A 22,816-nucleotide genomic window follows, 5' to 3' on the forward strand; every position below is an offset into this window, starting at 1 on the left:
CAAGCCAGCAGCGATCGAGCAAGCAGGTACTGGACTGACGGGTGTTATACTATTTCCAGATCCAATAGTAAAACTCTAACATTGATTATCATGTTCGTAGAATGTTCTCATCAACTCTCGGTTGGAATTGTACGTAAGAGTCTTTAACGTAAGCATGTCTTGCATGCATTTTTCACTCGTGTACGATATATGAATATGAAAAAAATCTTTACATGTATTAAAAAATTAATATATAAAAAAAGGAATAAATCAATATTTCATACCACCAAAAACATGTTTTGTTCCGATTATCGACATCAGATAAGAATATATTTTTTTAATCTCGAAAAGACAACAGTCGTTTTGTTCAGTGATTGAGTGAAAAGTTACGTCAATTCATCGACAAACAATTACGTATCTGTTCACCAAAGTGTTAAGTTCAGAAGACATCTTTCTTCATCAAATATATATAGTCCCTTTATCTTAAGATTGTCATCACTGTCCCCAAAATATCAATCTAAAACTTGCACTACTCTCGATTTACATCTTTCTTACCCTTTCACCGCCTTTTCCGAACATGGAGATGAACCAAGAACAAAACAGACAAAGTTTCTCGAAACGACTGACTCAAAGGGAAGTCGAGAAATGCACCGTGTCGTTCCCTTTCGACGACGTCGCTTCCATTTTCGAGTTTCGAGAAGGCCGTCTGTTTTGCATGGATGTTGTGGATAGCTCAGGAAAAGCGTGGTCATTCATTGGCATGTTTCACAACAACGAGGAACTAGGCAACTGTGTTTCGATAAGCTTGCAGCATTTTCCGACGGAGAAAGGATTGAAAGTCGACGACGAAATTATGTTCACGGAAAGACCCCGGCTGGAAGGCGAAAGGCCACGGAAGAAATTCGATGTGAGAATTAAGAGGAAGATCAGATTGTTCGGACAGGACATTTGGGGAGAGCTTATGGTGTAAAATCGCCACAAGACTTCATTGCAATAAGAAGACCATAAAAAATAAGTACAACCGTTCCCTTTTATGTACCGAATATTTATTCGCATTTAATAAAGCCCGTGGTTGTTATGCCATGCAACTCATTCCATTTAGTTAAAGCTTGTATCCAATTCAAGCATTTTGTATTGTAACCACATAAATAATAATAATATATTTAAAAAGACTTCTATATATTTTAAATACTTTATTTTTTATCAAGTTGGTATAAATGAATGGTCTTACATATATAATGTTTTCGTAGATCATTTTTACGTAGATTTATAATATGATATATATTTGCATGATAACTGAAATGTAGTCTAAATTGCGAAAATTGCAAGGTAAAACCCCATCAGGAATATTATGTATTACCTGCTCTGCAACATATAGAAAGAAATTTAAAATATCACCAGTATGCCACGCAGCAATAATTGCTCATTGACATGATATGTGTCATTAGAATAACGACAACTATAATTATCGCAAAATAAAAGGATGCCAAGATTTTTACATGTAAAATCCTAAACGAAAAAAATCACAGATAAAAGTGAACTTTTTTACTAATGTCGAAAATATAAGGATGCAAAAAGATTTATGGAACGAATTTATGACCCTGAAGTTGGATATAGGTCTATCAATGGCTCTGGTGACCTTGTAAGGGATGATGTTGGGTTTCCATTGCCATGCCACCATGGTAAAGCTAATGTTGTAAGATTACATGAACAAATTCGAGGTTCAAAATTGCAGAAGATCGATGAAAAAATGGCTCTAATTTTCACTGACAAATTAACAAGTCTAAGACATGCTCTTTGTGGATATCTGTCATTCCACCCAAAAGGAAAGGTTGATTTGAATACATACACCCAGCATAATAACATTATCTGGGGGATCAAAAAGAATTTTAATATAGCTGGAATAGGGTGATTTAAATGCTCTGATGTAAATGGACGAGATCAAGAAATATAGAGCACAGATTTTCATGATATCAAAAATCTAGAACTTCAGAGTGAATTGAATTCAAGCTACATTGAAGTTGAAGCAAAGAAGATTACAATAACATGGTCCGACCTATTTTATCATTTACATACTACAAGAACAACCATTTACTATATGAAGTCGGTCGAATGGACAACAAAAATTTCATACAGACTTTTACGACAACTGCAGATAGCTATAAAGATTGTTTATTTCACGATGACAACTGTTGGGATCCTCTCCTGTCTGTATCCGGTGCAATCTAAGCAAGATGGTTTAGCAGCTCCATAATAAAAGAAAGCCATCATTTTCGACAACTCATCAGCAGTTCGAATAGCTGAACAAACAGCAGATTACAAGTTCATATAGTCAATAAGGAAATGGAGGCAAGAAACCAAGATTGTTATTTGTTACTGTTAAGGTAAGCAAGTACCTCGCTCACGGAATAAAATTTTCCCAGCTTTAGTGAATATTATTTCCGGAAAGCCTGACACGTTTAGAGCAGAGACCAGGTCATCCTCTACTACAGCATCAACTGCTACACACTGATATGAGGAAAGACAAATTAGGACCAATGATTGAAAGAAATGCAACCACATTAAACACAGAAGTACGGATATCATACTCTTGGTGAAGGCAGCCTGCAATTCCAAATGATATGCACAGCTTTTGTCAGCTCATCCCGAACTTTTTCGTTTTCTTTTGGCCTGCATAATATCCATATCTTTAAAGGAGATGATAACATACTGCAATAGTAATTGTACATTGACTGCTGAAAAGGAAAAATTAACCTTTTGTAGCGGTTATGGACGAGAATGATTAAAGGACTAATGTCCTTGAACACAGTCTCTTCCCATTGAGCAGTCTTAATATCTTTAATCGGACGAATATAGTCATCATCTTGCCACACTATTTCCTTCTCACTATCATAACCGTCATCGTCCTTCTTGTTATTATTCTTGACAGTGATCTTATCAAAGAATTGACCCAGGTTGAAACCCCAACCATCGGCATCTTCGGGCCAATCCGGATCATCCTCATCTACAACCAAGGGATAATCTGCCAGGAGCTTTTGCATCTTGTTCAACTTATCAACAGGGTCAATCTCCTCCTGGATTTTGGGATGCTTATGTATAACTTCCCTAATCTTGGCTCTCCATTCGCGTCGCTCATCAGCATCAAAATGAAGGGAATCATCAACCTGACCCTTTTTCGTTGAGGACTCATCATCATCGTCATCAGTGTCACTTACTTCTGGTCCCATAAATCTTTTCCCAAATTTTTCTACCATCCCATATGCTTTTACTCCATTTCTTATGGAAATTGGATTCTGCATTAGCTAACATATAGTAACTTGAAAGTTGAATTTGCACTTCTATTTTAAAAAAACACAAAGAAAATTGTGAACAAACATACCCAGGAAGGCATCTTAAGTAAGTTTGAACAAAGGGGCTTCAATTTACTCTGTTTTACAGGAGAAAACCAATACTGGAGATTGATTGAGTGTTGCAACGCCATTTCTCTCTCTTTCTGCGAAATCTTTGTCAAAATTATTTCTGCAAAAAACAAAAAACAAACACTTTAGAAAATCATTGCATGTTGAAGCAATCTAAACTTGAAATTGATATGACTATGACTAATTAAAGTCACCAGTTTCATCCCCGATTCTAATCTCTTTTTCCTCTGCTTCGAGTACACTAAAACCCTTCGCTAAACCACGAAAGTTGATCTGGGTTTGTAGTGCTTAGATAAGGTCAGCCATTGACAGATCTTTACGTTTAACAAAAAGCCCAATTCATATTTGATTAAAAAAAAACTTGGGCTGAACGTAACCTTAAGTATATAATTTTTTTAGGAATAAAAATTATTTATTTTTATCTTGTATGATGTATAAATTTATCGTATTTAATATGAAAAATATATTTAATAATTTCATATTGAGTACTTAAATTCAATTTATTTAAAATTTTAAGTTCAATTAGATAATAATTGAACCATATTAATCAAATCACTATGTTAGTAATGCTCTACATCAATCATTCAATAAAATTATCATATACTTGTTTTATATTTTTTTAAAAATATTTTAATATTAAAATTAATAACTATTTAAAATTAATTAAATGGAAAAATAAAGTTTTAATTGTTTATGCATTGATTATATAGTTAACCTTTTCAAATTTATCAGTCTTATCAGATATATAGTTTACAAATAAATCTAATAAAAAAATATTGTTGATAATATTTTTTTATCATTTATCCCTTTGATGAAAATTATAGAGATAGATTATTATAACCTTTTAGTTGTATCATTTAAGAGTGTCGAAAAAATAATAATTTAATTCAAATTTATTTAAATAAGATTTTGATGTTTTCAGCTTTATTCAAATACAAATAAGTGCAAGTAAAACAATATTTTCAATTACATTAGGCTCTTATTTAGACAAATTCAGACATGTTAAATTTATTTTTATCAATTTAAAAGATTAAATTTTTTATTTAGACATGTTTGAAAATTTTATGTCCTTAACTGATTATTTTAAAAGATCATAGTCTTTTAAGAACAACCTCCAAGAAATTAGTAATATTCAACTCAAAATTCTAAAAGTTAAATAATTTATTTAGTCGATAAATTATAAAATTGATTTTATTTTGATCATTTAAAAAATTCGATTAAATTATCAATATTTTTTTATGTTAATCAAACCATTTAAATTTACGATGATAATATTGACATGACATTGTTCTAGACTTTTAATCTTTTATATTTACACGTTCTTTCAATTAAATTGTAATTTTAAATAATTTAATAAAACTAACCTTCATATTTATAAATTATATTAATTGGTCTCGCATTCTTATCACACCACCACTTACCGCTTAGTCAAGGGTGAAAATAACAAAAGTTCAGTTGGTAAGAGCGCAAAGTTCTTAATCTTACCGTTATATATTTAATTATTATTCTCTCAAATAAAAGAGAAATGTGTCAATCTTACCGTTATATATTTAATTGTAATTAGTTTGATTCACGTTAAAATGAAATATAATTATAACTACATATTAGTTTATATTATTTATATATTCTAGTAAATTAGTATTAATTTTAATTTAATTCATTAAATTGATATAATATATAAGTAAGTAATGAAGACTAAATATATAATTATACTAATTTTTTAACTTTCATTCACTAAACTATGACTTAACTTATATTATTTAAATAATCAAATAATTTGATTGATAAAATTAAAAAATTAATAATTAATTAAAATTATCAGATAATTAAATAACCATAAATATAATTTACGTTAAACTATTTTATTAAAATTACTATTTTTACCTCGTTAATCGGGAAAAAAATACAGGCCTAAAAGAGAAAAAAAATCCAGCTCACAGCCAATCAATCAAGGTCATATATAAAAATATAAAATAATAGTTTTACTAAACAAATATTCTGCCTTTTCCTTCCTCTAGGGTTTCTCTCTCGCAAAACAGAAAATGGCGTACGAAGCACAGTACTCTTCAGGACTCGATGCCGGCAGCAACAAGCGTAAATACGATGACGAAGCACCGCCGTATTCCTCCTGTAGGAGGCCTACAGGTTTCTCCTCCCCGAATTCGGCTCCTACTTCATACAACAGCGTTCCGCCACCGCTCGACGGCATCGAGATGGCCAAGCAGCGAGCTCAGGAGATTGCCGCTCGCCTTACTGCCTCCGTTGCCTCTTCTGGCGCTGACCTGAAGCGCCCTCGTGTCGAAAACGAATCTGGCGGTGGCTTTGATTACGAGAAGGGATTTAGCTCCGCTCCTTCTGGTATAGCCTTTTTTTAATAATGGAAGTTCCATTATTCAAGGAGATTGTTGCACCTAGGATTTTGTGTTTGGAGTTTGGCGCTTTTATTAATATTAAATAGCTTTTGACTGCTGCTTATTGTACGATACTTATAGTTTGGATATGATTTTTGAAAGTCGATGCATAGCGTTATGAAATTTAAAGGTGTTGATACTATATAGATATATGAAACACCTGTTAATCTGTGAGGAAATTGTTTCTTCTAAGATTTTGTGTTTAGAGTTCAAACTTTCAGTATTATAAAATAGCTTTTGACTGCTGTTGTTTGTGTATGCTGCTTATAGCCTTGTAGTTTAGATATGGCTTTTGAAAGTCTATTCATAGCACCATGAAATTAAATTTGATGTTATACAGATATAAAACCCCCATCAAACTCTGCTCCTTCAGCCATACCGGTTTCTTATGGAAGCTACCATGGTAGTAGCAAAAAGATTGACATTCCTCAAAATAGGGTTGGTGTTATAATTGGGAAAGCGGGAGAAACCATCAAATATCTTCAACTACAATCTGGGGCAAAGATTCAGGTCCAAAGAGATACTGATGCAGACCCTAATTCCATGAATAGGCCTGTAGAGCTCGTGGGTACTGCTGAACAAATAGCTAAGGCGGAGCAGTTGATAAATGATGTTCTTGCCGAGGTACTTCATCCTGATTTTTTTTTTCAAATTATTTGCGTGAAATTGATGTATTGCTGATGGAAGAATATGAGCAATATGATTTTTACCCTTTAATGTTTGGTCAAGGCTGAAGCAGGGGGTACTGGCATGGTTTCTCGACGAATGACAGGACAGGCTGGAAGTGAACATTTTGAAATGAAGATTCCGAGTAACAAGGTATACCAGTGTAATGTTATTGCTCAACTTCATTGTTTTTGTTTGAATATAATATTAATGCATGCATGATCCCAGGTTGGTCTGGTGATTGGTAAAGGTGGTGAAACAATTAAAAGCATGCAAGCTAGAACTGGAGCTCGCATTCAGGTTTGAATCTTAGTGCCATTTAATATTTGATGTTATCAGGAACTAGATGCATAACTGTTTTATATCAGCTAATTTTTAACAGGCTTTTATGTATTCTAATAAATTTGTTCATTATACATTGCTCATTTGAGTCTTTTCTTAGTTACACTTTTTAAAGTACGGTTTGTGACTGATGTACATCTTAATTTGTACAGGTGATACCATTGCACCTGCCCCCAGGTGATACATCGACAGAAAGGACATTGCACATAGATGGGACAAGTGAACAGATTAAAAATGCAAGAGAATTGGTTGATGAGGTCATAAGTGAGGTATGTTTGGATATGGATGTTGGGAGGAAAGATTTTCCTCGATGTAAATTATGCTTGCCCCTTTTATATGAACCACTTGTGCTTGTTTGTATCATTAACTTGTATGCCTACTGCAGTAGATTCTTTTAATTCTATTCCGAACAATTTTTATTGTTTTTAATTTGACTTTGAATGTTGATTTTATCGTGATCTTTAGGCCAGTCTTTACAACATTAATAATGATAGGATCATTGAAATTTCACTTATATTGAGTCTTTCAACATAGGTTAAGAGATTTATTTTGTTTACGATTTTTTAGAGTTATTCCTTATATTTTTAATTGCAAGCAAAACCAATTTTCTTTTATGGGTTAAGTAGGGACTAAATTTCTAGTCTGTCCTGTGTTAAAATTTCCTAAATATATATTATTGTATTACAACGTTATATCATTTTCTGGTCAATATTCTAAAACTACCCCTTTTGTTTTATCATTTTTTAAAATTTCTTATACATCTGTATACCCGTTGAGGAAGAATATGATTTTGCACACACAGATTATACTGTTTCTTCAAGTATTTTGTTGAATAATTCTCCTAGAGTTGCTTCTGCAATTCCATTGTAATATCCAGTCTTTTTGAGATATGGATTGGATTTTATATTATCATATATTTCTTTTCTGTCCTTTGTTCCGCTTGTAAAATCTTGAGAGTTGCAGACATTTTTTGGTGGCGTCCCTTGTTGTTATGACAGCTGGTTGAGAAATTGTTGTAGGTGTCAAATGACCAAATGGAAGATGAGGAGGTCATCTACTTTGTAAGAATGATAGTTATTGTCCTTTAGTTTTCTGGAAGTTTTGGTAAAAATATTGAAGTTTGATCATCATTAGAGGAGGAAGTCCTTGTTCATGTTGTGACATCCTAACATAAATCTTGTGTGACAACAAGTCAATTATCTTGTCTAAATGCAGATAATCATTATACAAGTATATTGTTTATAGTGCTTTTATCCTTGCTTTGGTGTAGAGAATTCTAGGATCTGTTTAAGCGATATCATTGGGTTAATGCATGCTTATTGATCTTTCTAGGTTGTTATTCCTTACTTGATACTTCTATTTGTTACAATGCCTCAGTTGGTTCATTGGATAGATGACGTATAGTGAACTTTTAACTGTGAGTTTCTTGCCTGTATATGGAAATGGGGTTCATAGTTCCTTTTGTTATGGTGTAAAAGCTTCTATTAGTATTTGTCGGGTTCTCTTTTTTCTTTTTGCACCCATTAACTTCAAATAGGGAAATGATGGGCTTCTGCTGGAGTAAACTCAATAATACCTCCGACCATACGGTATGTGGGCATTATACTCTTCATAGTTTATGATGTAGTACAAATCCATTAAATCAACTGGCCATATCTTGCTTATTTTTGTTGTTTTATGTTGATATTGATTCTTGCTATTTATATATTTGTATATATGCCTGTTGTATATAGATGCATATTCTATTATGTTGTATGTGTTTATTTGAGGAAATGCTTTTTTGCACAGAACCGTGTGAGAAATCCATCAATGGCTGGAGGATATCCACAGCAAGGTTATCAAGCACGACCACACTCAAGTTGGGGCCAAGGGGCTCCCCCAATGCAGCAACCTGGTTATGGTTATATGCAGCCTGGGGCATATGCTGGTCCATCACCGCAGTATAACATGTCACAGCCTCCGTATGGGGGCTATCCTTCCCAACCTTCATCTGGTGGATATGCCTCTGGCTGGGACCAGTCATCTGTAACACTAAACCAGCAAACTTCTGCTGCAAGTGGCTATGATTACTATAACCAACAGCCTACTTCACAGCAGCAGCAAGCCCCCGGTGATTCAACAACTCCAGCCAATAACAGTGGTTACAATTACAGTCATCCTCCAGCTTCTAGCTATATGCAACCAGGACAAGGTTATTCTCAGGATAGTTACGGAGGATACCATGGGGCTCCACAATCAGGTTATGGGCAGCCATCACCATATGATAACCAACAAAGTTATGGTTCTGCACCGAGCTACAGTAATGCAACGAATCCTACACAAGGGGATTCAGGTCAGGCACCTACATCTACGCAGCCATCTGCAGTGGGACAACAAGGAGGTACTCAATCTGGTTACGGGGTGCCTCCAACTTCCCAAAGTGCCTATGGGAATCATCCACCAGCTCAGTCTGGTTATGGAACTGGATATGGACCACCACAAACACAGAAACCTTTAGCCAATCCCCCTGTGTATGGGCAGACTCAGCAGTCACCTAGCACCCCAGGAAGTTATGGCCAGCCAGGATACCCCTCACAGGCACCATCTTCTGCTTATGGTCCACCATCAAGTTATGGTGCTGCATCTGTTCAGCCTGGATATGGAGCCCCAACCTATGGAACAGCACCAGCCAGCCAGCCTGGTTATGGAGCACCTTATAACACCTCTTACGGTGGAAGTTACTCACAGCCTCAAGCATATCCTGCTGATGACAATGCAAGTGGGAACGCACATGTAACTTACGAAGCTGCTCCAGCGTCTAAAACTGCTGAACAAGGTGGAACTGCAAAGGCATCGCCCCAAAGTTGATTTGGGTTGGAGGTGAGTTTGTTGAACGCAACTTCATATTTTTGGATTTATTACTTGATGCAAAATGGTTTATTATATTTCAGTTAAATCAAAGCTAGTTTTTGCAGTGGTTTTAGGACAATGATAGCGTTGTTTAAGTGTTTTTAGTTAAATAATTAGATGATGCAAATGGTGTTGGATTGGCTTATTTGTGTTGCTTTGTACTTGTTTTTGGTTTAAAATCAAAGGACTAAATATGCTTGTTATGAGCAGTAGTTTTATTTTAGATGTATTTTATACCATATTTGACGCCAAGCAGGAGCCAAATGAGTCATCCTTTTCAAAGATTACCTCTGCCAGGCATATTCAAAGAGTAAATATATAGTTTGGTAATTTTTTTAAAATTTAATTAGGTACTTGAAGGTTCAATTTGGCATCTAATTTTTTTAGTCTAATTATATTATGAATCTAATGGGGACTTGACGTGTGGGCAACAGTATTGAAACATAAATATATGTATTTTTTTGTAAGTTTTGTAAAACTGTAATTATAGTTGAAGTGATAAATATTATGTTTGATCTTTAAATAAATGATTTCAATTTTTTATTTAAAGATTATATTAAAACACAACCCTATAAAAATGTTTATTATTATCATTTAAATCATAAAAAAATGATTTTTTACTAATGAAATTGACATTTAGCTAATTCATGTCGCCACCAACGCAATAAGAATATAGAGGCCTTTATTGTGTAAAAACAAAAGCAATTGATAGCCACTTTTATTTCAACTCTTGACAAGGTTCAGTCATCATCCCTTTATGTTATACCAAACCAAACAAGTCTTTGTATTTTCTTTTCGTCAAAGCATAAAAACAACTTACTCTGGCGTCTGCATACCCTCTTATGATCTCTTCCCTTTAAAAGATATTTTCCTAAATGCATGTACCACCCTCGGTGTTAGTATAAGAAAGAACGCCAAGACCGAACCAAAGAACAGTTTAACAAGGTATCGCACGGGGTCATATTCAGGTTCTTCCCTGTCTTCCTTTTATTCTGACAAAGCTTTTGCGGACGGTAGAGCTTCAACTACGGCATCGGCCAGATCTGTGATGAAGGAAGAGGTGCAACCTAGAGCAGGAACACGACCCCAATTCTTGATGCCGGATTCGAGAGCTAAGTGTTTATATTCCATGTCGATCTCTTCCAGAGTCTCTATGTGCTCGCTCACAAAGCTGGAATTGAGATGGATGTAGGATTAGTTTTGACTACATAATCTAAATTTTGAAAGCATGCATGATAAAACCCCGTGTACCTTATGGGAACAGCTAGAAGACTCTTCACACCTCTCTGGCCGAGCTCAACAAGAACTTTGTCAGTGTAGGGCTTTAGCCATTGCACGGGCCCAACTCGACTCTGGAAGGAAAGCAGAAAGAAGTTGGGAATAACAGTTCTTAGTTTACGAGTGAAAGCAGAAACTTGGTTCTAAAACCAACCTGGTAGGCAAGGATATGATCATTTGCAATTCCTCTAGCTTTCAGCTCCTGCATAATTAAGTGGATACATTCCTCCATTTGGTCTTTGTAGGGATCTCCAGCATTCTCGACATAACTAACAGGCACCCCATGGGCACTAAAGAATATCATGACCTATTAGGAATAGTCGAGATTTAGTCAAATCTCAAATAAGGGCCACGATGTTACATCACAAATTCTAATTCGTGTCTGTGTGCATAAAGGATTAACATACTAGACTATAGGGTAAGCGAACAAACCTCTTCAGGCTTGGCAAATTTCTCCAACTCTTCCTTAATCAAGTCGGCCATGGAGTTGACATAACCTTGTCGTTGGTACCAAGAGAGGATAACAGAAACAGGTAGTCTCGATAAATATGCATCTTCCCTGAAAACATAACTTGTATTTCAGCCATTTACAAGGGGGGCCACTGATGAATGACGTCAAGCGAAAAAAAATGATACAAATGATCAATGTCAACCTGAAAATATCCTGGATAACTCGGATGCTTGACCCAGTTGTGGAAATGGAGAACTGAGGATATAGTGGTAGCACAACAAGCTTTGTTATCCTGTCCTGCTTAATCTGTTGCACATAATAAATGCTTCTCACTAATCGGTATATATCCCGAATGCAATTTGAAGAGAGACTGTCCAACATTGTAAAGAGGATTCCGATATAAAATGGGGTATAAAGTTATTCAAAGGCATAGAAGACTTCTTTCTTTTCTACTTACTAACTATACCCTCGTGTATGGATTTGATCAACTTAATGATAACCCTCGATATCACTTAAAGCGAAACAGCAAGAGTTCACTCTCTGGATATAATATCACACATACAGAGTTCAATACTCGTGCAAATTTGTTTGGCTATCAAGAGGACAACCTGCTCGATTGCTTCCTCTGTGAACGGATACCAATATCGCATTCCAACATATACATTGGCGTTTACATTCTTTGCCTCCAAAGCCATTCGAACAGCATTCGCCTGTGACAAATTATTTAAGCTATAAATACACCAACCAGTTCCCACAAAGCACAGTTTATCCATACAAAAGTACAATTGTTCACCTACACACCACTAGCTCATAACAAAGCAATCAACCGATTTCTACTATCAAGGGATTTGATTTTACCTGTTCATCGGTTATTTTACGCAACGGTGAGCCACCGCCTATTGCAGCATACCCTTCTTTACTTTTGGGAGCCCGAAGAACCGATATTAACTTTGCCAACGGTCGTTGAAGAAACTTAAACAGTCTCGGCAGCCGTATTATATCCTGCATATAGAAACAATATCAGCACCTCTATACCACTGAAACTTGGAAGTCGGAACCCACAAATGGTCATATAAAATACACAAAAATAGAGCAAGCAAACCAACATACAGGATCTGCAAACAAATTATATAGAAAAGGCTGAACATCTTGAAGAGTCTCTGGCCCTCCAAGATTCAAAAGAAGAACCCCAATTTTCTCCTCATTGGCATGCGCGTGATGAGCCACAACGTTTTCATCCAACGTGCAAACACCAACACCACAATTTGCTTGCGAATTCATATTTCTCGTCTGAATTAGATCGTCACTGAGAAATGGTCCCTTGAGAACGGCATGATTTTGGGTATTCCAGCAAGAATTTGAGATCACAAAGACTTTAGATGAAGGTTTATCAACATCATTGGACCCATTAGAGGAATGTCGTGCGAAAGAAACAACGTGTCTGCCTCGAGGAACCGAGCTGAAAAGAAAAAGGAAAACAAAAGAAAGTAATCAACAATCCCAAGAATTTTTCATCTTTGAATCACAAAAACAAAAACTAAGAACAATCTAGACAAATTATTAGAATCTAAAAGCTCATAAAGCATGAATCTTTCAATAAAAGCTTAAAGAAAACAAAAGAATCACCTCGGAAATCTAACATCCGAATTGCAGAGACTGGAACCAGGAAGTTTGGTGTATGAAAGAACTCCAGATAATGATGCTACCTCCATGATTTTGATATGAATAATCGTTTTCTGATTGGAAGTCTAATGTAAAGTTGGAAAAAAAGAAGTTGGAATCTGGGTTTTAGGTGAATTTGCGAGAGCTTTTCTATGGGGTTAGTTGAGAAGAAAGTGGCGAAAAATGTTAATGAAGAATTGGAAAATCAAAGGAAAACTGCATTGGTTCCCAAAGATTAAACGTAATATTAATGTTATTTTTCATTTACAAAGTTCAGGAACTGAGCGTCTATGAACTTATATAAACGCTTTCCTTTGAGAATTAAGGCTGTGCTTTTTTCTTCTGCGCGTAATATATGAAAATAAAACTAACATAATAATATATTTTTTAGAATTTTTAATTTTATTTTAAAATTTTAACTCTCAATATTCATTTATTTAATCCTTTTTTCCCTATTTTCACCATCTTCCTTCATCATTCCTCCACTCTCTTTATTCTTTCTCTCTTTCTGCTCGATATTTTCAGTATGTTTGAGATTTTAAAACATAAATGTTAGGCTTCGGTAGGTAAGTATTAAAACAAAAATTATTTAATTAATAAATTAGTATCAAAATAACTTAGGACGATATAAAGAAAAATTAGTTCAAAATTAAATTTAAAGTATATATAAAAAATAAATAAAACAAGACTAATTTGAAATAAATAAAATATTTAATTCTTAACGTTCAAAATAAGTCATATAAATAATAAAATATTTAATCATCCATTAAATGATAAATAAATGTATTTAAAATCAATGAACTGTTTTAGAACCTAATATAAGGGAGTAGGACCACGGCTTTTAGTAGGACCACGGCTTTTACTAGGGCGGCATTGAGTTAGGATATTTAAGGGGGTGTTTGGTTCAAGGATTGTGAGATTCTCATGGGATGGAAATCCCACATTCCCATGTTTGGTTGGCTGGGAATCTCATTCCCGGTAATGTTTTATTACCAATAGTAGATTTTTTGGGGTATATTACCGGGAATGTCATTACCTCCCTTCCCTTAGGTATTGTAACATTACCGGCGTTTTGGACTAAAATGTCCTTAAATTTTATTTTTTTTCAAAAATATCATTCTTCTATCATTGAATAATAAAAATTCTACGAATGTTAAATTACAAATTTATCCTTAAATTATTTTAGATTTACAAAAAAAATTCTATAATTAAAATTTTATATGAAGTTCAAGGATTAAAAAAAATTTACCCTTTCATTAAACCTTTTTTATATTTTTAATTTTGTAAAAAAAATTATATAAATATTATGAATTTAATTTTTTAAAGAAAATATATAAATATTTTATAATTTGTAATATTATACAAATATATAATAAGGATAATTTGGTCAAATATACATTCGAATAATCTTTTATTCCTTTAACCAAACACGGTAATCTTACATTCCTGCTAAACCAACCAAACACAAAATACAACATTCCCAGTAATCATATTCCCTGGTAATCTTTTATTCCCACTGGTAATCTTATATTCCGTGAACCAAACGCACCCTAAGGGGTTTATCAAGTGAATTGATTATGAGTTGGATAGTTTTTGATTCGTGCTCTCGTTAAAAAAAATTATTGCTCAATTTGATTTGTTCTCAGTGAAAAAATTTGTTGCTCGACTGTTTCTTGTTAAGCTCACCCGAATTTTTATTTTTTTAATTATAAATAAACTCTACTAAAACTATATAAAGTTTATAAACATAAATAAATAAATTAACTAAAAAAATTATCAAAAGTGTGTACGAAATAATTTTAAAGTCTAAATTCAGAAAGAAAAAAAGAAGAAATAAGTACATCAAACTAGTAAAATACTAAATTATTGTATTAGTAAATTAGTAATAATTATTAATTAATAATTTATCACATTTTTTTATTATCTAATAATAAACTAATAATTATTATTAAAACTATTATTTTAATAAAATAATTTTTTGAAGTAACTACTAAAAATTTATAAAAATAATTAATGAATTATTTGTAAATTCATGAAATCGAATTCAAACTTATTCGACTTAATTCATTAAGATCTTGAGTTGAATTTGAATCGAACCAATCCAAATTGAATATTAACTCAATCGAATTCGAGCAATTCAAGAATTGTATAATTCATTAAGCACTCGTAATTAGGATCGGTGGTGATGAAAGTGTAAAAAAAAAAACATGTATTTTTTTTTCAACGAAATCAACTGATCGTCACTTTACAGCTACTGGAAATGAGAAACACGAGGATAGTTGGAAAATAATATGATGGATGGACGTTCCTTGGCAAAAGTAGGTCTTTCTTTGATTAGCCTTTGAAGACGCTTCCTGGAAAATGGAAGAAATTCAGGACGAAGGCATTCTCCAATTCTACCATGTAGGTGTGGCAGCTCGTCTTAGGCTGTGTTTCAGTGTTTGAAAATGGTAAGAAGACTGTTGTGTAGATCGGCTCCATTATCAGAGTCAACAGCAGGTGCCGATCAATGGCGATCTGACTGCCGCTTGGAGCCAATATTAAGCCAAACGGTTGAAGACCCATGCAATTCACTGTTGTTTCATGACACAATAACCCGTTTATATTTGTTAATTAATTGTCTTTATTTCAATGTCGAAGATTTGATGGTGCTTTTTAGAGTTGAAAGAGGCATAGAGTCGGCAGAGACGGGTGTTTGCTGCTTCGTAATAGCAATCCACCTTTTGCATTGTGCCTAAAGCATAGCTACTTACACGATTGGAGGGATCCTCTGATTTCTAAATGGGTTCCTTCAAATTTAATGCAGCTAAATTGATTTATTAAAAAAATATAAATATATCTGTTATATTCATTTGGTTATTTTTTCGTGTTTTGGGTTTGTTATTTACAACATTGTTATCTTCATATATATCTTCATAGATTTCCAAGCCTAACAATGCAATAGCAATCCATACGATTGCATCTCATACAAATAATATTCCATCAAGGTGAAATACTACTTGCTTTATTATCTTTCATAATCTTATTATTTGGTGTCCTCTGCGTGAATGGTTTTAGGCACTGTAGATCCTTCTCCTTCATTTTCTTCATTATGAAAACCGAAACCCATTTTTCTAAGTTGATTTACGATGCAATTATGCCGTGTTTCAGTGTTTGAGAACGGTAAAAGACTGATTTGCATGTTGGCTCCATTATCAGAGTCATCAGCAGGTGCCGATCATGGCCACCTAACTGCCGCTCGGAGCCGATATTAAACCATACGGATGAAGATCTGATGATGGTAGTGTTACAAGAGGCATACAGTCAGACACGGGTGTTCGTTGTTTTGCAATAGCAATCCACCTTTTGCATTGTGCCTAAAGCAAGCACAGCTACTTTCACGATTGGAGGGATCCTTCATTTCACAATGGTTTCCTACAAATTTGAAGCAGCTAAATCTTGTCTTGTCATTAACCTTTTTCTATATAGGCTTATTTTGTGTAATATAATCACGTTTCTTCAAATATTTGAATCTATCAGTACAGGAAACATGAAGTTCTGGCTTCCTCCCATGGTGCTCATGCTTCTGCTTCACCAAGAGCAAGAAGTGAAGGTGAAACAAAGAATTGAAGACCACTTTGATCTTATGCATTTCATCTCCTAATTATATAATGTTACATAATTCTTTGTTCCTTCAATTTCTAATCAAAATTTCACTAATCCTCAATAATTTAGTCCTTCAAACGAATTGATTCTGTAAAGACTTTCAAATTTAATGAAATGCAACCACACAAAGTGATTAACATCTAATTTAGTTCTAAAAAATTTCAAATTAGTAAACATTCAAAATTAACAGAAGAATCAAAGTTCATATATAAGAGAAATTACCAAAATTGCATTCCATTAGAAAAATCAAGCCTTATAATACAACAATCAGCCTTCAATATCCGAGAAAATCCTGAAATTTGCAAAATTTGATTTAACGATAAACTAAAATTAACACAAAATACCATTATCAAAAGCAACAGTCACAATCAAATGGGCAAAGCGGTGTGTTCCCAGCATCAGATTTACCAATACATAGTTCTTCTTCAGTGTAGATTGTAAAACCATCGGCTGTTTTCCTTCGGGGCCGAGAAGAAGATTCACTGAAACGTTCATCTCTGTTTTCTTTACTCTTTGTGTTCCTTTTCTTCTTCGACGGTTTGGGTTTCGAGTTCTCTTCTCCGTTTGGTTTCTCCGTGGCGTTTGGATCGGGTTTCTTCCTTTTCATACCTGCAAAAATCTCCTCGATTTCATTACCAGCCTTTTTAGGAGCCGGAGACTTCTTCTTCTGTTCTGGGACAGGTTCTTCTTGTTTGTTTTCTGGAATCTCGGAAGGCGTTGTAGAAGACCTCTTCTTCTTCGCCATTAGTTGAATCTGCGACCTGACAAAAACAAAATAAAACTTAATGCAGGAAAAGATGAATTAAATCCGAAAAAAAAAACAGATTAAAAGGAAAGCAAATTGGAATATATAAAGGAAAACTAACAAGAATGTTGTGTCAGAGAAAAAAATTATCAGCATCAGCAATCTGACAGGGATAATTGTGATAATATTAATTTCTCATCATTCACAAATCACAACACTCTTTAGAAACAAACTTTGAAGGAATCTTTGCAAAATAAAGGGATTAAACAACGAAAAATAAACCCCTTAGATGGGAATACCTTACTATCAATCTAATCTTAACTCAAAGGAACATCCGAGAGAATATTAGGAACTGGGTTTTCCGCAAAAGAAGTATTGGAGGAAGAGGAGAAGCAATGAGGGTGAGGGTGAGGGTGAGGGTGAGGGTGAGACGATCTTTTATGTGATACACTAACTATTGAAGATTATATATACTCCACTTGTTTTGGAATTGGACTTCGACCGAGCTTTTTCTTATTCTTGGGGCTATTTGGGTTACAGACCTTTTCTTTAACATGATTTACCATTTTGGATGGCATAGTTAGATCGGTTCAGGATTTTAGCTTATTTAAATTTATCTGAAGATTATATTCTTCACTCGTTATTTGATCAAACTTAGACAAATTTTAATTTGATTTTTAAGATAAAAATTCATACTCAATTCAATATATATATATATATATTTTATTTTTATTTTATAAAATAAAAATCTAATTAAAAATGAAAAAAATATTATAATTATCTTCAAATATATAAAAAAAATAATTATATTATTATCTCATGTTAAAAAAGATTCCACCTTAAACTTAAATCCAACATTATCATCCAAAAAACTCAATCCCACCTAGACTCTAACTCAAACTTCCAAAAAGAAAAACTAATCTTATAAGATGGAGCCAAACCCTATCATGTCCAAATCTAATACCTATCGCTAATATAGATGATGTCATCAAAGTCTAATTCATCCTTAGTCCTTGTATTCTTCAAACATTTGAAATAGTGTCCTGATTATTTATTTAGGAAATTTTTTTAGGCGTAAAATACGAGTACCCTCTTTAAACAATAATTAATCCCGTTGAATCGAATAAGACGTGAAGAAAGTTGATGATCTCAACAAATATTTTGATTTTTCCTTTTTACCAATTAGTGCAGCAACTATTTGCACTAAGAAATGTAGGAGGAATTAGTATTCCCTCAAAGACACCTAAAATTTGTAATGATTCATCGCGCAAATGCAATGCCACTGGCGCAAATTCAACACTTTTCAGTTGTTAACGGCTTAAAAACTATTCAGCCTTCGCACATTATATGAATGAACTATGAATCATACCATCTTTGGGAACATATAACCCAACAGGTAAGGGGAGGAGGGTTCACCATCGACTAAATAACATTGTCCAATTTTTTCCCATTGATGTTCAAAAGGAGTGGTCAGATTCTTGACAAGAACAACCCCAGCCCAGATGTACTACAAATTCTTTATTCCACATGAGACGGTCCTCCACAAGTTTCAGCCCGGGTCCTGCACCAATATAATCGATTCTCATAAATAGAACATTTCTGTTATAAAACCAAGCTGATTTACTATGAATATCATGAACATGGATAGTCTTATACACATCTATGTCGGCTATCAATATGTTTCCTACCAATCAAGGCATGAGTGATGTTTAAAACATCTAGACAGACATGTCTACAATTACCAGAATAATTCAAACACTCATGTCGACATCAATCCAAATACATGATGCAATTTAGCAAAGCAAAAACTTACTTGTGATCGGAAGGATTGGGTGTGATTTCATAAACAATCGTTGCAGCAACATCTCTTTTCAACTGTCAATCGTATCCGATAAATAAATCAGCATGGGGACAAGCAGGAAGAATCAATGTAATCGATTACTCAGAGCTGTCGAGGGAATTAAGGTACCTGTGTGGCTTCACCTTTAAAACCAATGTAGTGAATTTGGGTTATGTCACAACCAAAACTCTCGGGGAAATGCAATGTGATATTTGCACGCTCTGAAATTTTGAGTACCTAAATATGCATGTTAATAAGACATTAGAAACTGGAAAACAGAGAGAATGAAAATGGACCCCTGCTATTTTCATTTAAGTCTGAATTAGCAACAACTTAACATTGTCAGTGCCAAATGGACCGGTCTTCATGCACAATAAGTGAGCAAGTTAACTGCTAAAAAATGGATTATAACAGTGTGTAAGTACCTACCTTGTCTGGTATTCTAACACTCCGTGCAGATTTTCAACCAAATCCCATTCCTTCAAGAAAAATGTTATCGATTAAGGTAAACTTTGTTAAATTTAACAGAATATTCCATGGCACGGGGATATGAGCAATACCTGTACAGGTTGCATGCTTTGGGTATCGGAGAAATCAATGCCTTCTCGATTTATAAATCTAATCAAAATTGGAAAAAAATCATAAATATTGCTAGAATAAAGCCATAGGGATTAAGTAGTAGGGGAAGCGACATCCCTTTCAAACAACTAAAATCTTATGTCCTTTAGAAGTATCAGGTGCCGAAATCAAGACCTCTTCAATGGAATGGTAAAGCAGTTAAAAGAGAAAAGCATTCAATCAATTTTGAAATATCAATATTCATTGCTAAGGGCTAGCCAAAAATTAACCATTTAAGAAGTAACAAAATACTTGGGTAGTCGTAGGAACATACACTCTCAACTTGGAAGGACTTTGTTCCATCTGCACCACCAACAATTGATATACTCTTGATCTTAACATCTGATGTAAATCTATCAGAATAAATCAAATATTATGTGAGAAACGACAATAACTTCTAGAACGTAATAAGCTCCAACCCAAGAAAAAGAGCAATTATCGAGATTCATTCAACAATTTTGTGAATGAACCAATGCACTAGATCACTTGAGTCTCAATATAAATTTCAAATATAAATGAGCAAACAGTGAATGCCAGAGAGGTGAGGCATGAGGATTAATATAATACAATAATTAGCAATAAAACACAAATTACAGATTCATGTCTCTAATGTTCAAGATGGACACTTCTTACTTTAAAACCACAGATGTAGACGATGGTTAGTCATGGAAGTAAGATATGAGCTTCAAAGTAAACTGTAAATTAATACAAATAGAAGGCACTAAAAGAACTAAAAGGAATCACTCACGGTATGTAAACAAGTAGCTCAGGATCACCTTCATTGCTTTCCAAGTGTTCCTGTCACAGTTCATTATCCCTATTAGGCCATCACATACCAATGAAAGAAAGAAATTTAAATACAAGCATTTTTATTCCTTTGCTTCATACAAAGAAAAGGGACAGATGCACGAAATAACATATATACATAAGTAAATTAAATTAAACAATACCCCGGTAGAATTTAATCGCTCCTCCCAAGCTTTAAACACCGATTTGACACTTCCTGGATTAGCCTCATTCAAAGCAGTAACCTAAGCGAAACAAAATTTCCAAGAAAAAAATAATTAAATATGGCAATTAAAAAAAAATCAATTAGGGACAACAGAAATCAGTAATGAATCAGCAGAAATTTCAAAATGTTCCAGCAAAAAATAAAATAAAATAAAGAGAGAGAGGATGAACCTTAGAGAGGTCAATGTGCTTGTAAAGAGACCAATTAGAAGAACAATCGTCATCTTCGCAGCTGTGGTCATGAGTACACGCCATTTTCGCCTGATCTTCTCGCTTTGGCAGCCAAACAAGCAAAGAAGCAAAAGAACACGAGAGGAATAATACGACGAACACGAGAGAAAAAAGAGAAACTAAAAAACGTGTCGGATACGCACCGTTTCCTTCCTCTTCCCGAACGACACCGTTGCATCGTTTGTTAACGAACGAACCTACCTTGTCATTGATTCAACCTTATCGCATAGGTATAAAGAGAGCAGTGCATCTGTTCTAGATGACATACGCAGAACCTGAAACGTTAGTGATGATTATAGTTTGGAGATAAATTTAAAATATTCAAAAGTTTAAGATCAATTTAAAATGAGAATAAATTGGAGATGAAATTAAAATATTTAAAAAAATTAATATTAATTTAAAATAAGAATTATAATTTATGTATATATGGAACAATTAACTCAAGAAAAAAAGCTTTTAACAATAGAATATCGTTACCTAAAACACGCCTAATGACAAGTAAGCAGATTCATTCTTGGCTTCTGCTCGCAAAATAAGTAACACACACAGCCATTAACTAAGAGAGTTGACCAACATTATTTGATGCACCTTTTGATAATTGTTAACGCTAACCAATTTCCTTCGCCTTAGATCGGATCCGGTCCTCCTTTTTATAAAGTATATATACGCTATTACTTTGTCAAATGTCAAGTTGTCAACCACCCCAAACCCTTTTAATTATTTCAAGGAAATGACTCTCAACAAGCATAGTTGCATATAGACTATAATATAGGTATCAATCAAAATAAAAATAAGAATATATATGTTTATATATATATATATATATATATATATATGTCATGAAAAATGGACCATAAATGGTTGTTAATGCACATATACATTATATAGGTCTAATTATGGTTTTAATCCCTTTATATTGTTCAAATTTGTGATTTAAGTTTTCTATCATTTTCTTATAATTTTTCCACTTTTATATCATTATCAATAAGTTAAAAGTGATAACGTCCTACGAACATTAGTTTATTCAGTTGCTTGAATTCTCAATCACATCTTAACAAACACAAAGATTCGAATCTCATTAGTAATCTCATTCAACTGGTGATTTGTAAATAAAGATGGAGCCACGTAAGCTCAAGAGGAGTTTGTGTTGCTCCCAAATTTCTTTCTAAAGATAATTTTAATTTTTGTTAATTTAAATACTTTTTAAATTATTTTTTCTACCTCATATTTTGAATTAAATACTTATTAGATCCCTATTAATTTTGAATATAAATTATTTGATATTAACAAATTATGTCAAATTAAGTAAAAAGACTACATATGAAATTAAGTAAAAAGACTACATATGAAATTAAGTAAAAATTTTTGATAGTAACATTGGTAAAGGATCAAATTATGTCAAATTAAGTAAAAATACTACATATGAAATTTTAGCATAATGGAGGGATTAAAACCAAAATTACACCAATTCCTATGCTTTCTTAAGCTATAGGTATTAATTGATCGGTTAATATAGTAATTTTAACAAGAATCCACCTCTTTAAGTGAACCTTGGGGTAGCTTATTATAATAACAATAATTAAATAATATGCTTAACAATTTATTCCAATAATTAATGAATTGGAGTGT

The 22,816-nt window shown here is 33.6% G+C and overlaps 4 protein-coding genes, 1 non-coding gene and 1 pseudogene across 7 annotated transcripts; 1 reads left to right on the forward strand and 5 right to left on the reverse strand.

Moving 5' to 3' along the window:
• Window positions 1-2,058: 2,058 nt before the first annotated feature.
• On the reverse strand, window positions 2,059-3,685 carry LOC120182312 (thioredoxin-like fold domain-containing protein MRL7L, chloroplastic). 2 transcript variants are annotated; one of them, XM_039187304.1, is made up of 6 exons: window positions 3,593-3,685; window positions 3,359-3,481; window positions 2,734-3,272; window positions 2,568-2,649; window positions 2,376-2,487; window positions 2,059-2,279 (listed from the first exon to the last, which is right to left on the reverse strand). In XM_039187304.1, exons 1-6 carry the CDS (start codon window positions 3,599-3,601, stop codon window positions 2,152-2,154), a joined length of 993 nt encoding a protein of 330 aa, XP_039043235.1. In that variant the 5' UTR covers window positions 3,602-3,685; the 3' UTR covers window positions 2,059-2,151. The 2 variants fall into 2 exon arrangements, with proteins under 2 accessions (XP_039043235.1, XP_039043236.1); XM_039187305.1 differs by having other exon boundaries at window positions 3,359-3,498; window positions 3,593-3,679.
• Window positions 3,686-5,378: 1,693 nt separating this feature from the next.
• Window positions 5,379-9,913, forward strand: LOC120182306 (far upstream element-binding protein 2-like). 2 transcript variants are annotated; one of them, XM_039187297.1, is made up of 7 exons: window positions 5,379-5,756; window positions 6,150-6,433; window positions 6,539-6,628; window positions 6,704-6,775; window positions 6,970-7,086; window positions 8,606-9,676; window positions 9,748-9,913. In XM_039187297.1, exons 1-6 carry the CDS (start codon window positions 5,441-5,443, stop codon window positions 9,662-9,664), a joined length of 1,938 nt encoding a protein of 645 aa, XP_039043228.1. In that variant the 5' UTR covers window positions 5,379-5,440; the 3' UTR covers window positions 9,665-9,676; window positions 9,748-9,913. The 2 variants fall into 2 exon arrangements, with proteins under 2 accessions (XP_039043228.1, XP_039043227.1); XM_039187296.1 differs by having other exon boundaries at window positions 8,606-9,909.
• A 497-nt stretch (window positions 9,914-10,410) lies between these two features.
• On the reverse strand, window positions 10,411-13,299 carry LOC120182310 (ferrochelatase-2, chloroplastic-like). The gene is made up of 9 exons (XM_039187302.1): window positions 13,062-13,299; window positions 12,546-12,894; window positions 12,294-12,437; window positions 12,044-12,145; window positions 11,638-11,741; window positions 11,417-11,543; window positions 11,139-11,291; window positions 10,958-11,058; window positions 10,411-10,877 (listed from the first exon to the last, which is right to left on the reverse strand). Exons 1-9 carry the CDS (start codon window positions 13,145-13,147, stop codon window positions 10,694-10,696), a joined length of 1,350 nt encoding a protein of 449 aa, XP_039043233.1. The 5' UTR covers window positions 13,148-13,299; the 3' UTR covers window positions 10,411-10,693.
• A 3,717-nt stretch (window positions 13,300-17,016) lies between these two features.
• Window positions 17,017-17,916, reverse strand: LOC120182315 (uncharacterized protein C6G9.01c-like). Its single transcript, XM_039187308.1, has 2 exons — window positions 17,787-17,916; window positions 17,017-17,503 (listed from the first exon to the last, which is right to left on the reverse strand). Exon 2 carries the CDS (start codon window positions 17,485-17,487, stop codon window positions 17,092-17,094), a length of 396 nt encoding a protein of 131 aa, XP_039043239.1. The 5' UTR covers window positions 17,488-17,503; window positions 17,787-17,916; the 3' UTR covers window positions 17,017-17,091.
• Window positions 17,614-17,697, reverse strand: LOC120182320. The gene has a single exon (XR_005521816.1). It is a non-coding gene; the product is annotated as a small nucleolar RNA R38 (small nucleolar RNA).
• Window positions 17,917-18,896: 980 nt separating the features above from the next.
• On the reverse strand, window positions 18,897-21,296 carry LOC120182313 (annotated as a pseudogene).
• Window positions 21,297-22,816: the final 1,520 nt, after the last annotated feature.

This window comes from Hibiscus syriacus, unplaced genomic scaffold (genome assembly GCF_006381635.1).
Source record: "Hibiscus syriacus cultivar Baekdansim isolate YM2019G1 unplaced genomic scaffold, ASM638163v2 tig00112636_pilon, whole genome shotgun sequence".
Taxonomy (NCBI): domain Eukaryota; kingdom Viridiplantae; phylum Streptophyta; class Magnoliopsida; order Malvales; family Malvaceae; genus Hibiscus; species Hibiscus syriacus.